General features: G+C 35.6%; 1 protein-coding gene across 1 annotated transcript; it reads left to right on the top strand.

Annotated features, from left to right (window-relative positions):
• Positions 1 to 2,358: 2,358 nt before the first annotated feature.
• On the top strand, positions 2,359 to 3,615 carry LOC120194830 (dof zinc finger protein DOF1.5-like). Its single transcript, XM_039197015.1, has 2 exons — positions 2,359 to 2,885; positions 3,169 to 3,615. Exons 1-2 carry the CDS (start codon positions 2,414 to 2,416, stop codon positions 3,243 to 3,245), a joined length of 549 nt encoding a protein of 182 aa, XP_039052946.1. The 5' UTR covers positions 2,359 to 2,413; the 3' UTR covers positions 3,246 to 3,615.
• Positions 3,616 to 13,333: the final 9,718 nt, after the last annotated feature.

The raw sequence follows: 13,333 nt of genomic DNA, 5'->3' as shown, positions 1-13,333 counted from the left end.
ATATCAACTCAGAATATTTCTTAAAACCTTTTTCACGATATTGCATTTGTAAGACAATATTATTTGCGTGAAAAGTGGAGTATGTTTTTTCTAACATATCCTCATAAGTGATACTCTGACCACATAATTTCAATTGTGAAGTAATTTGAAACATGGCTCAGTTATATTCTCTTATTGATTTAAAATCTTGTAATCTCAAATGCAACCAATCATATCGAGCTTTAGGAAGTATAACAATTTTCTGATGGTCATACCTCTCTTTTAGATTATCCCGAAGAACAAGGGGATCTTAAACAGTCAATTATTCAGATTTTAGTCTTATTTTGAGCAGATTCTTTATTCCTTCCCTAATAGTGTCACATAGACCATTTGCATCTAGGTGTATTTCGACATTTAAAATCCATGACAAATAGTTCTTTCCGAAATGTCTAGAGCCATGAATTATAATTTTGCAATATTTGTCATTGATATACTAACGTAAAACAAATTAATTAATTAAAATAAATGATAAATATTATTAATAAATATCTATTAATATAAACTTTAATAAAATAAAAATATAATAACGTAACAATAAAATAAATTGATCAAAAGCATAATAAATATTCAACGATTTGGACATAAAAGAAAACAAGTTAAACGGCCTGAAATGTTTAAATTTTATTTATTATTTAAAATTATTCAATGACATAAACTTAATATGAACTTTTAAAGAAAAAAAATTAATAAAAGATAGATAATTTACCTTAGATTAGATAGAGACGATACTCATTTTTTTGTAAAAGATTTTTAAGCATAATCGTGACGTGTTATAAAATTATAGCATACATATAGAATACTATGTGAGTAGATAATAGTCTTTTATTAAGCATATCTTACAAGTTTGTAGGTATATCCTTTTATAGGTTAAAAAAACCCATAAGTTATTAAAACTACATTTATTAAGTTACCATACATTTAAGTATGGAAGATAAAACATCCACTTAAATGTTTTTATAACAATCCTTAATTAGTCATATTAATTGTTAAATTTAAAACTTTTATTATTAATGTTTTAATTAACGAGTTCATGTAATTACGCCTTATATTTAAACATGATTAACGAAAATACATTTGGATTTATATAATCCATTAATGACTAAACAAGTCTTACTAAATACGAAGCATGATTGGAAATTCTGACCCATTCATTTTAAAAAGTTGTTCTTTGACATGTAAAGTGATGATGCATGGCATGCTGGGAAGCAAGTTAGCTTTGTTGGTGGAATCTGATTGGACATGTTAATTTTAAAGCACAAAAAGTATCTTCCGTTCATTATCAATCAACATATATCATTTTTAATTACCATTGATTTGGTAATCGAATTCCAGCACAGTAGCAGCCAACCCTATGATACATCATATTGTCACAAAAGGAGGGGGGGGGGGAATTCTTCAAGAGAACCAAGTTCTTATGCTTTATTAAAGAACCATAGTGTATTCTTTTTCTCCATGTCAAATTAATGTGCAATGCATCCATCATTTCATGCAACTAGTGGAATTCTTTCTATTCTTTTTCTCTTTAGCATGCAGTTTATATTCTCTCTTTTTCTTGAAAGATATCCGTGAAAAGTAAAAATAGTAAAAAAATTGTAGATTTTCAAACCCAATATTGGAAGGTTTCCTTCTTCTTTTAATACACACCTCTCCTTTTTTTTAAATAATAATTATCCGTACATTAATGAAGTTGACAGATGATATTTAAATTTCACAAAAAACTATCATATTCTTGTTTATTTATATTAAATTTTGCAAAAACTATCATAGTCTTGTTTATTTATATTCTTTTAAAATATATTCATACAGTAACTTTTGAAGTTTAAAAAATATTGTAATTTTATCAAACCATTATCCAAAATAGACAATTTTAAAATTGAAAGATAAAACCTCATTGGCCATTGCCATTAGAACCAAAACTCTCTTTATTTATGCACCGATTCTCCATCACTTCGACACTTTGTACGCAAACCTGCTTGGATTGGACCCACTTTTGGATATTTATGTATAAGAATTGCGAATCATAAGTGCATGTAGACACTAGTTAAAAACTTATTTAATTAGTAATTTAATTAAACTTAAAACATCGTATTCAAGCAATTTAAGAAAATAATGATCATGTAGGACTAATATATTTGTGGATGAGTTGGAGTACTGATTTGGAGAAAAAGCTCATCATCAGCTTTTCCACGCAACTTGGTAAATTCTATGGCGTTGGCGGCTACTTCAATCACATGCCTTGCTCTTTCTTTTCCTTTGAATTGCACCCACTTTTCTTTTCCCTTTCCCTTTCTTCCCATATATATAATCATATAACACCCCTTCGCCCCAAGCCAAACAAAACTCTTTCTTCTTTTATCGTCCCTTATTTCTGTAAATGGTGATGGCTAGCCAACAAGGGCAAGGGATCAAGCTATTCGGGGCAACGATTACGTTGCATGCAAGACAAGTAAAAGAGGAACACAACAACCAAGCTGACAACCCTACGGTCGACAAGAGGCCTGACACGATTATACCTTGTCCTAGATGCAAGAGCATGGAGACCAAATTTTGTTACTTCAATAACTACAACGTCAATCAGCCTAGACATTTCTGTAAAGGTTGCCAGAGGTACTGGACGGCTGGTGGTGCTCTTCGGAACGTTCCGGTGGGGGCTGGTCGTCGTAAAGCCAAGCCAGTACCGGGTCATGGTCTTGCTGGGTTTCCGGAGGGGAGCTTGCATGACGCGTCTTTTGGGGTGCACCGGTTTGAGTTGGAGGGGATGGTGTTGGATGAGTGGCGCTTAACGGCAGAAAATGGTGGTTTCCGGCAAGTTTTCCCGATGAAGCGGAGGCGAATCAGTTGCTCAGGTGGTCACCTTATTGATCTAAGATCTCTTTCATTTTATTTTTTTATTTTGTGTGTGCAGAAGTTTCAACAAAAAGATTAGAAAACTGTATGGATTATATTATGATTATAGACTAATATAGCTACATGCTGGTCTTTGAAGAATTTTCAAGTCTCCTACTGTTACTACTAATCATTTAAAAGATATGTTAACAAAAGAACCAATAAGATCAAATTAGATTGTGGCATAGGGGGAGAATCAATGATTAAATTGAAATTTAATTAGGAGAAATGTGGTATTGGCAGATGACGGGGACTCATGTGGTATGCCAGTAGGACACAATCAACCCAGCAGTGAGGAGTCCATCATCCAATTTCATTGATCCAAATCAGCTATTGAAAGCGAAACCATCACCCGCATTGACATCGGCATCAGAATCATCTTTGATATAAGCACATGGCAAATTTTGACGAATAAGATGGGAGCAGGCAGATTCTTCGGACAAAGGGATAATTTCTTTAAACACTTCAGCTAATGTAAATGGATAGCATTATCTTATCAAATCATAATCATCAGAGATTTTGATATAAAAAAGCAAACTAAAATAAATATTATATATACTATGTACAGATGTTGCGGTAGGGAAAACAGATGCCTTGAGGTTATAGGATTAGGCATCTTATCACTCAGATTAGTGGACTAGTGTGTCTTTAAGCTTAAACAGGTGCTTTGACTGAGCATGTAACTTGAGAAAGAACAAAGAATAGCATTCCTACACACTTGTTTTTCTTTATATCTGTTTTGTCAAATAAAGTTCCCTGGTGACAAGATTCCTGCCAAGTGCATGCCTGAAATCACGCTAGAAAGTATTGAGAATTTTGGATTCAAAAGAACAATGAATTGCCATATGCCTGCAAGGTTTTCATGTTTCGGACAAAGCAGAGGAAGAACATATGAAACAACAACAAAGAAATAGAATGGGGTTTCAGATCCACTGCTACAGACTAATATCTAAACTAATCAGTCTCTTCCCTCATGTTTGCTTAGTTTCCGGGGTCACCCCCTGGAGCTGCTGATTTGTCACTTTTAAAGGAAGGACAATGCACTTCATTCCCATTGCAATCCAACTTGACGTAGTAGTTGGGGTCAACTTTTCTCGTGACGGTCCCAACCCTCCAAGCTTTGTCCATAAAGGCATCGACCCTCTGAGAAACCATGAAATCAAAGTAAGAACTATCAGGGGACAAAGGCCGGACTTCATCGGCGTCAACGACTTCAGTGAGGAAACGTGTTCCGTCGGGGATTAAACGGGTCTCGTAACGTACCAAGTATCTGCTTCTTCCTACCGCAGCTGAAAGAGTTGCCGAATAATAGATGCTCGACAACCCCTTTTCCTTCTTGCATATCTCCACCCAGTTGTTGATGTTGAAAGCCATTCCTATGCAGCTTTCAACAAGAAGGGGTTAAGGCCTTAACTATTAGCTGTAACTGTTTCTGGTTAAGTTGTTGTAACTGTTCCTGGTTAGTTGGGCCGTTTCTGGTTAGTTGAGCTAGTTAGTTAAGCCTGGTCTTATATATAGTGGGCCTGTCCACTATTCATGAAACGGGTGAAGTGTTATTTTGTATTCTACTGAACCTTGTATTCATTTTTCTATCATTCAGTAAAGTTTTACAGTGTTCATCTTCTCTCTTTTTGCTTTGATTCTCCTTTTTCTTTCCAGTTCATCACTGCTACTGTTATCTTTCTCTTCTATCATGGTATCAGTCGCTTAAATTCCTGCGGCCTATAGCTTTCGTTCTGCGTGGTTCTCTGGCTCTCTTATCAATTTCACTCCGGTTGCTCGCGATTTGGGATTCGTGTTTCGTCGTGTTCTCTTCTCTGTTGATCCTCTTTTCGATTCTGGTGAGATTGTTCTTTTACTTCTCTCAATTGACCGTGTGTACTGCTTCTTCATTCGCCTATTTTTCTTTCGGCGTTCCTCAATTTCGTTTTTTGCTTCAATTCTGTTGATGTGCCCTCGCTTGCCCTAATTGCTCAGATTGATGCAAAATTGGTGAATTTTCTTCAGTCTCTTGATCAATTTGACTTCCGTCTGTGCTTGTTTTCAGATTAAGTGTTTCATTGTCGGTGCCTTGTTCTCTTGCCCTAATTGTGTTCTGGTTGTTACATCGTTGGTGGTTTGTTCTTCTATTATGACTTTGATCGTTGCTTTGCCTTCGCTCTTCGGAGGATCTTCGATACTGGTGAGACCTTTCCTATATCTTATTTGGTTAGCTTCTTGCTTCCTGCTTTCTGCGTTCTGGTTGAAGACTTGTGTCTGGACTGTTATCTACTTTGTGTTTTGGATTCTGTATGCTTTCTGCATTGTGTTTGTTTCTTGAATGGCGAATTCCGTTGATGAAAATTCTCTAAATGCCATTAGTGGCTCTGCCTCCTCTGCTCCTAATAGGTTATTCTCTACTAAGAAAATTAATGTTACCTTAGATGATCACAACTACTTGATATGGCATCAACAGGTTTTTCTCATTATTAAAACACATAGACTGCAGAAGTATATAGATCCTCATGTTTCTTGGCCTACATAGTATGTTACTTCAGATGGTGTAGTTAGTTTGAACCCTGAATATGAATTGTATGAGGAACAAGATGGAGCTCTTGCCTCATGGCTGCTCTCTACTGTTAGTGAGGAAGTGTTGCCTCATCTGATAGGTGTTAACACTGCAGCTGAAATTTGGAATACATTACATAGGCTATACAGTGGCAAGACCACTTCTAGGTTAATGTCCTATAGGAGCTCTTGCTCCTAATAGGTTATTCTCTACTAAGAAAATTAATGTTACCTTAGATGATCACAACTACTTGATATGGCATCAACAGGTTTTTCTCACTATTAAAACACATAGACTGCAAAAGTATATAGATCCTCATGTTTCTTGGCCTACACAGTATGTTACTTCATATGGTGTAGTTAGTTTGAACCCTGAATATAAATTGTATGAGGAACAAGGTGGAGCTCTTGCCTCATGGTTGCTCTCTACTGTTAGTGAGGAAGTGTGCCTATATCTGATAGGTCTTAACACTGCAGCTGAAATTTGGAATACATTGCATAGGCTATACAGTGGCAAGACCACTTCTAGGTTAATGCCCTATAGGAGAATGCTACATTCTCAGAGGAAAGGAGAGCTGAGTATGAGAGATTACTTGATGAAAATCAAGTCTGTTTGTGATAACCTAGCTAGCTGTGGAGAGATAATTTCTGAACATGAACACATCACTGCTATATTGAATGGACTGCCACCTGAGTTTGAGTCAGTTATCACTGTTATAACTGCTACTCCCACTCCTCCAGATCTAAGGTCTGTCAGCACCATATTATTGGATGCTGACACTAGACAGTCTCAAACCTTTAGTCATGTAACAGCTTGTGCCCACATTGCAACTCAAGCTACAAGTGATCAAGTGACCCCTAATAGTGATTCACATTCTGAATATCAGTATAAGGGTGAACTTGTTGATAATATTGGTCAAAACTTCAGTAACAGTAACAATAGTAATAGGGGTAGAGGTCGAGGACGGTTTTCTTCCTCTAGACCACAGTGCCAATTGTGTGGCCGAATATGACATCTTGTTGAAAGGTGTTATTACAGATTTGATATGAACTATAAGAATGAATCCTCTCGACCTACACAAAACAGTAATAATAAAAGTTATTCCACTGCCCAAGCCAATGTCAGCTCATATAATCCCAGCAGTGGTAATTTCAGTCCTTATAGTTCAGTGTATTACACACATTCACCCTTAGTATCTGCTGTTCCACAAGTTTCTGGTCCTCAAGTTTCTGTTCCTCAAGTTTCTGCAGCAGCCTCTCATATGCCTCAAGTTTCTGTTTTTCCACCACAAGCTTATTCTGTTAATTTTCCACATCAAATTTATTCAAATTCTCACAACATGCCTTCTTTTATTTCTGGAAATACAAATCAGCTCCCTGCTGCTACTTTACCTCATCTCACATCTCAAGCTTATATAGCTACACCTGAAATAGTGGATGATAATGCTTGGTATCCAGATTCTGGAGCAACTCATCACATAACTAAAGACTTCAGTAACCTGCAGGTTAAAGAAACTCACCCTGGAACAGGTAGTGTGGTTGTAGGCAATGGTAATACTCTTTTAATATAGTGCACTAGTCAGTCATTTTTCTGTACTAATTCCAATAAATTTCGTTTAAATAAATTGTTGTATGTTTCTAACATTACTAAAAATCTGCTATTTGTTTCTAAATTCACTCAGGACAATCAGGTTTTGCTTGAATTCTACCCTAATTTCTGTCAGGTTCGTGACTTGCATACTCGAAAAGTGCTGCTAAGAGGAAGTCAAGATGGAGGACTGTACAAATTCAATATTTCCATGAATAACACTGATAATAATTGCATGTTTACTGATGATGAAATGCATGTTAATAATTTTAATAATAGCTCTTTGTCTTCAATAAATTGTTACATTGTTAATACTAGAGTGTCTGTAGATATATGGCACAAGAGACTTGGCCACCCTTCTAAAGAAGTGCTACTTTCTGCATTAAAACATTACAATGTAACTCCTTCTAATGTAAATAAAGAACAAGTGTTATGCAAAGCATGTCAACTTGCTAAATCACACAAATTGCCCTTTTATGACTCACACACTGTTTATGAACATCCACTAGAACTTATAGTATCTGATGTATGGGGCCCTGCCCCTGTTTACTCTAATGGATTTAGATATTATGTTTCCTTTACTGATGCACACAGTAGGTACACTTGGATTTATTTTCTGAAACAAAAGTCTGAGGTTAAATTTGTCTTTCTTCAGTTTCATAAACATGTGGAGAGGCAATTTGGTGTCAAGCTAAAGGTATTTCAGTCTGATGGAGGAGGTGAGTTTGGAGCTCTTCAACCTTACATGAAGAAGCAAGGTATAATACACAGACTGTCATGCCCCCATACTTCAGAACAGAATGGTTTGGTGGAAAGAAGGCATCGACAGATTGTTGAGGTAGGCCTTTCTATGCTAGCTCAGGCTTGTATGCCTTTAAGTTTTTGGAATGATGCATTTTCCAGTGATGTCTTTATTATTAATCGATTACCTACATATGTGCTATCTGGTATATCACCATATGAGAAAATTTTTCATAAAGCACCAGATTACAATTTTTTAAGAATTTTTGGTTGCACGTGTTACCCTTTTTTAAGACCCTATAATCAGCACAAATTTCAGTTTCGTTCTTCTGCATGTGTCTTCTTGGGGTATTCACCTGCTCACAAGGGATATAAGTGTTTAAACTCTAGTGGTCGTGTCTATGTGTCAAGACATGTTAGATTTGAAGAAAATGAGTTTCCATATCAGCAACACCAAAGTTTTCCCATTGTTTCTAGTTTGTCAGGTTTAAACAATCTAAAGCATTCAAGTGTCAACAATGTTTCTCAAAACAGTTTATTTTATCCTTATTTTCTTTCCATTCCTACTAGCATACACAATCACAAGTCAATCTTACCATCCACTACACCATTAACATCATCATTTTCACCAAATGTATCATCTTCACCACAACAACTCATCACATCTCCGTTTTCTTCTCCAAATTCGTCTCGTTCAAATTCATCATCTTCTACACCACAACACACCATCTTCACCATCACCACTACCTTCATCCACTACACCATTAACATCATCTTCACCATGCACCTTAGAACCGATTGAAACTACTAATTCATCACCATCGCCACTACCACCTTCACCATCACCACTACCTTCACCATCACCACTACCTTCACCATCATCATCATCATCTGCACCTCGGCTAGTTCAGAATGTTCATCCTATGATCACTCGTGGCAAAACTGGTGTTTTTAAGCCTAAAGTGCTGCTTGCTGAGACAAGTCCTCAAGAGCCAACAAATGTCTATGAAGCATTGCAACATCATGCTTGGTGTGAGGCTGTTCAAAGTGAATATGCTGCCCTTATGAAGAATGATACGTGGGAGTTAAAGCCTCTGCCACCAGCACGAAAAGTAGCAGGCTGTAAATGGCTTTTTAAAGTCAATAAGAAGCCTGATGGTTCAGTTGAAAGGCTTAAGGCTCGTCTAGTGGCCAAGGGGTACTCTCAAATGGTGGGAAGAGATTTTTTCGAGACGTTTAGTCCAGTGGTTCGAGCAAGTACAATAAGAATTATACTGGCAGTTGCTGTAATGAAAGATTGGCCACTTAGACAAACTGACATCAACAATGCATTCCTTAATGGGAGGCTAACCGAGGAAATATACATGTGTCAACCTCCTGGTTTTGAGCAAAGAAGTGAAGATGGGAAGGAGCTGGTATGTTGCTTGAAGAAGGCTCTTTATGGGCTTAGACAAGCACCTAGAGCATGGTTTGAGACCTTGAGAAAGTTCCTGATTGAAAGCCTGAACTTTGTTGCTTCAAAAGCTGATTCTTCTCTGTTTATCAGAAACTCAGCATGTTCTCAAGTGTGGTTAATGGTAAATGTAGATGATATAGTTATCACGGGAAGTCAGGTGATAGAAGTGGATGTCGTAGTGCAAGCGATTAACAAGGAGTTCTCTCTTAAAGATTTGGGTCAGCTAGAGCTGTTTCTTGGAATGCAAGTTGAACGTTCTCAAAGAGGCTTGTTCTTGAATCAAAAGAAGTATATCTCTGAACTACTAAAGAGGTCAAGTCTAGATGAGTCAACTCCCACTCCTACTCCCATGGTTGTTGCTCCTAAACTCAAGGCAAATGATGGACAGTTGTTTGGTGATGTTCATCTTTATCGTAGTATTGTGGGAGGTTTGTAGTAGATATGCTTAACGAGACCTGACATAGCCTATGCTGTTAATAAGGTTTGTCAGTACATGAACAGTCCATGTGATACTCATTGGAGGGCAGTGAAACGTATACTGAGGTATCTCAGTGGGACACTTGAGCATGGGCTGTTTTTCTCACAAGCTAAAAATTTCAATCTTGTCTGCTACACTGATGCAGACTGGGCAGCCTCGGTGGAAGACAGACGGTCCACAACAGGCTATTGTGTATACCTTGGAGGTAATCCAATTGCGTGGTGCTCTAAGAAGCAAAGTGTTGTCTCCAGGTCTACATCAAAAGCAGAGTATAGGAGTCTTGCTAATTCTGTTTCTGAGTTGGTTTGGATTGAGCAGTTACTTGGTGAAGTAGGGATTAATGTAACTGGAAAGCCAGTTGTATGGTGTGATAACACCTCTGTAATCTCTATGGCAGCGAATCCAACACATCATGCTCGCATAAAGCATGTAGAAATTGACATTCACTTTGTGAGGGAAAGAGTTTTGGCTGAACAACTTAGTGTTAACTTTGTTCCTTCTGCAGAACAGGTAGCTGATATACTCACCAAACTATTGCCACCTGTAGTGTTTGGTGACATGCGCTCTCGTCTTGGTGTAAAGTCTTTGGCTGAGATCAATGGTACCAGCCATGTCAAGCAAGTCTGAAGATGCCAAGAAAATGTTGAATTGGCAATTCAGATTAGTAGAAAACCCAGAGAATATTAGAATATAAAATGCAGTTGTCTAAAGCTGATTAGCTGTAACTGTTTCTGGTTAAGTTGTTGTAACTGTTCCTGGTTAGTTGGGTCGTTTCTGGTTAGTTGAGCTAGTTAGTTAAGCATGGTCTTATATATAGTGGGCATGTCCACTATTCATGAAACGGGTGAATTGTTATTTTTATTGAACCTGTTCGTTTTTCTATCATTCAGTAAAGTTTTACAGTGTTCATCTTCTTTCTTTTTGCTTTGATTCTCCTTTTTCTTTCCAGTTCATCACTGCTATTGTTATCTTTCTCTTCTATCATTAACAAAGTGCACTGTTAACTGTCGGAAAGATTCTGGAAATAGGAAGATCAAAGTTATTGAAGAAGTGACAATTGGAATCTTGAAAGCTTTGTATGGGGAAATTCTTTTTGTATGTAAAACCAACGGTTTTAACTCTTTAAGTATTTAGCCCTTCTTCACGACTTGTATCAGCCGTTGGATTTACCCTCTGTCTTGTATGATTACGATTTACGAATGTCTTCCCCTTCACGAATTTGGCGTTGATTTTCCCTTTCTTGTTTTAAGGTAAATAAAAAATTTACCTTTTAAAAAATATGGTGTGAAATAAATAAATATTGAAAATTTTACACAATAATTTGTAGTAGTTCAACTTCTTCAATGTTGTCTACATCCACTACCTAGCTCCATAGTAAGGATTTTTAACAAATTTACTAATTTGTTATTTTTTTCTATGCTCAAGAGTAACATTTACAAATTTCTAGTTTTTTAAAGGTTAAACTAGAATCACTCCATTTTTACAAAAGATAAGAAATGTAAATAAGAAAATTTCACAAGGTAGGTTTTTAGAGGAATTAAGCTCACAAGAAAAATAATTAAAAGGTATGCAATGAGCTCACACATTTGTACTTTTTTCTTGATCTAGATTTCTTGGATATGTGTTGTAGCCTTCTTCAAGTGTTCTTGTGTTGTTTTTATAAGTTGAAATATGTTTGTGTTCTTTTCTAGCTGTTAGGGATGATTTAGATTTATTGGTACTTAATTTTCTACAAAATAAAACTGTCCAGAACATGGAGTATCAATATTGCCTTTTTGAGTATCGATACTCTCTTTATAATATTTAAATAAACTAACCATTAATAACCGTCGAACAAGGGTAATATCAATACTAGGGTTTGTGGTATTGATACTACTGTATAAAGTAGTATCGATACTCGTAAAGTATCATTACCAATTTTACATTCTAGAATTTGAACAACTTTGAAAATAACAGGTAGTATCGACACTATCATGAGAGTATTGATACTTCTCTCACCTTTGGTATCGGTACTGTAAGAACAATATCAATATTGTTCATACGATATTGATACCGTGAGAACAATACCAATATTAGTTACCCAGAAAATCGTTGTATTCATATTCTAGCTAGTTTTGTGAATTTTGAATTAATTTTGAAAACTTAAAATAAATTCAATCAAGTCTAAAAACTTGTTTCTTTTAAAAACCCTTTTAATTTTTATATATCAAAATATAGGTTGAATATAATGCACTTGTTGATCATGCATAAAAATTAACTTTTGAACTTTCCAATTTATACATACACAACAACAAAAGTCGACCACATCCTATTTTACAGTGGTCTATAAATGTATTTCAAGAATATTAGTGAGTGAAATGGCTGGACATTTACCTTCTATGACCTCTCTCAACCAAAGTGCATTTGTCACAGTATAAAACTTACTTGACATTACATTTCTTGCTCATGAACTGGTCAAAGATTTGTATAATTATGTGCATTATTCCTGCACTTTTATTTTTTAAAAATTCAATCTGAAAAACTAAATCGTCAATTACAATGATAACTTTAATGTAATATTCACTGTAATTTTGAAATTATTATTTCTTTAAATATTTTTCAGATACAATACTTCATAATCAAGAAATGACGACATTAAAGAAACTGGGTAAATATGCATTGGATAAATATACCTTCTATGACTTCTTACTTGATTTAAATTGGTAATTAAACTTTATTTTTTGATTCAATTCGACATTTACAATTTTTTGAGATACAATTGGGTATCTTAATCTGGCCTCTTACTTTAACTTTGTCCTTGAACTTAGCTTATTGGTTTCGTTCTGCAGTGAATGAGTTTTCAGTCTAATTAATTATTACATTCGAAATAAAAATATTTATGTTTGATAAAATTTCAATATTATTTGAATTTGCTTAAATTGAATCGACCTGAACAATCTAAATATGAAATAATCTAAATTGAACCAACACCTCAAATTAATGTGCCTAATTGGACAAAAAACATAAATTTCAAACTGAGGCAAAGAAGCTAGATTTAGGTACAATTTAAATTAAGAAACCAAGTGCAGATGCCAAATTGATATTTAAAAAAAGTTCAAGTATCACAATGTATATTTATCCAAAGAATTTTTTTTTAATTTTTGGAACTCAAGAACTTTTATTTAACGAACTTCTTTCATTCGCGATCACCGGATTCTTAAATTTTGATAAGGAATTTGGCATCCATTTTCTCTTTGCTTTATGGCAACCATTGAAGAATTTGTAGCTACAGCGCATGAAGAAAACATTAAATCAGGAACCAATGCACTTGCCGGTCAAGCATAGAAATCGTAGTGTTTGAACATATCAAGAAGTTAAAAGCATAATGGAAGATCCATACTACCAACTTCAAACTATATATGTATTTATACACTGCCATGTCTTATTCGGATTACAAATGGCAGTTGTCACCACAAAACTTTATGTCCGCCGTGAATTTAGGGGAAGGTTCATTGGCACGAGCTGTATAAGATGCAGAGGGCTGAGGGAAGGAAGAAGATAGCTTTGAGTATTGTTTCCGTTATACCTGCTGTCTATAGGTTACTACTTACTTTTTGCT

This window comes from Hibiscus syriacus, unplaced genomic scaffold (genome assembly GCF_006381635.1).
Source record: "Hibiscus syriacus cultivar Baekdansim isolate YM2019G1 unplaced genomic scaffold, ASM638163v2 tig00117002_pilon, whole genome shotgun sequence".
Lineage (NCBI taxonomy): Eukaryota > Viridiplantae > Streptophyta > Magnoliopsida > Malvales > Malvaceae > Hibiscus > Hibiscus syriacus.
The sequence above is the reverse complement of the archived record's forward strand: the minus strand, read 5'-3'. Positions and strand labels throughout refer to the sequence as shown.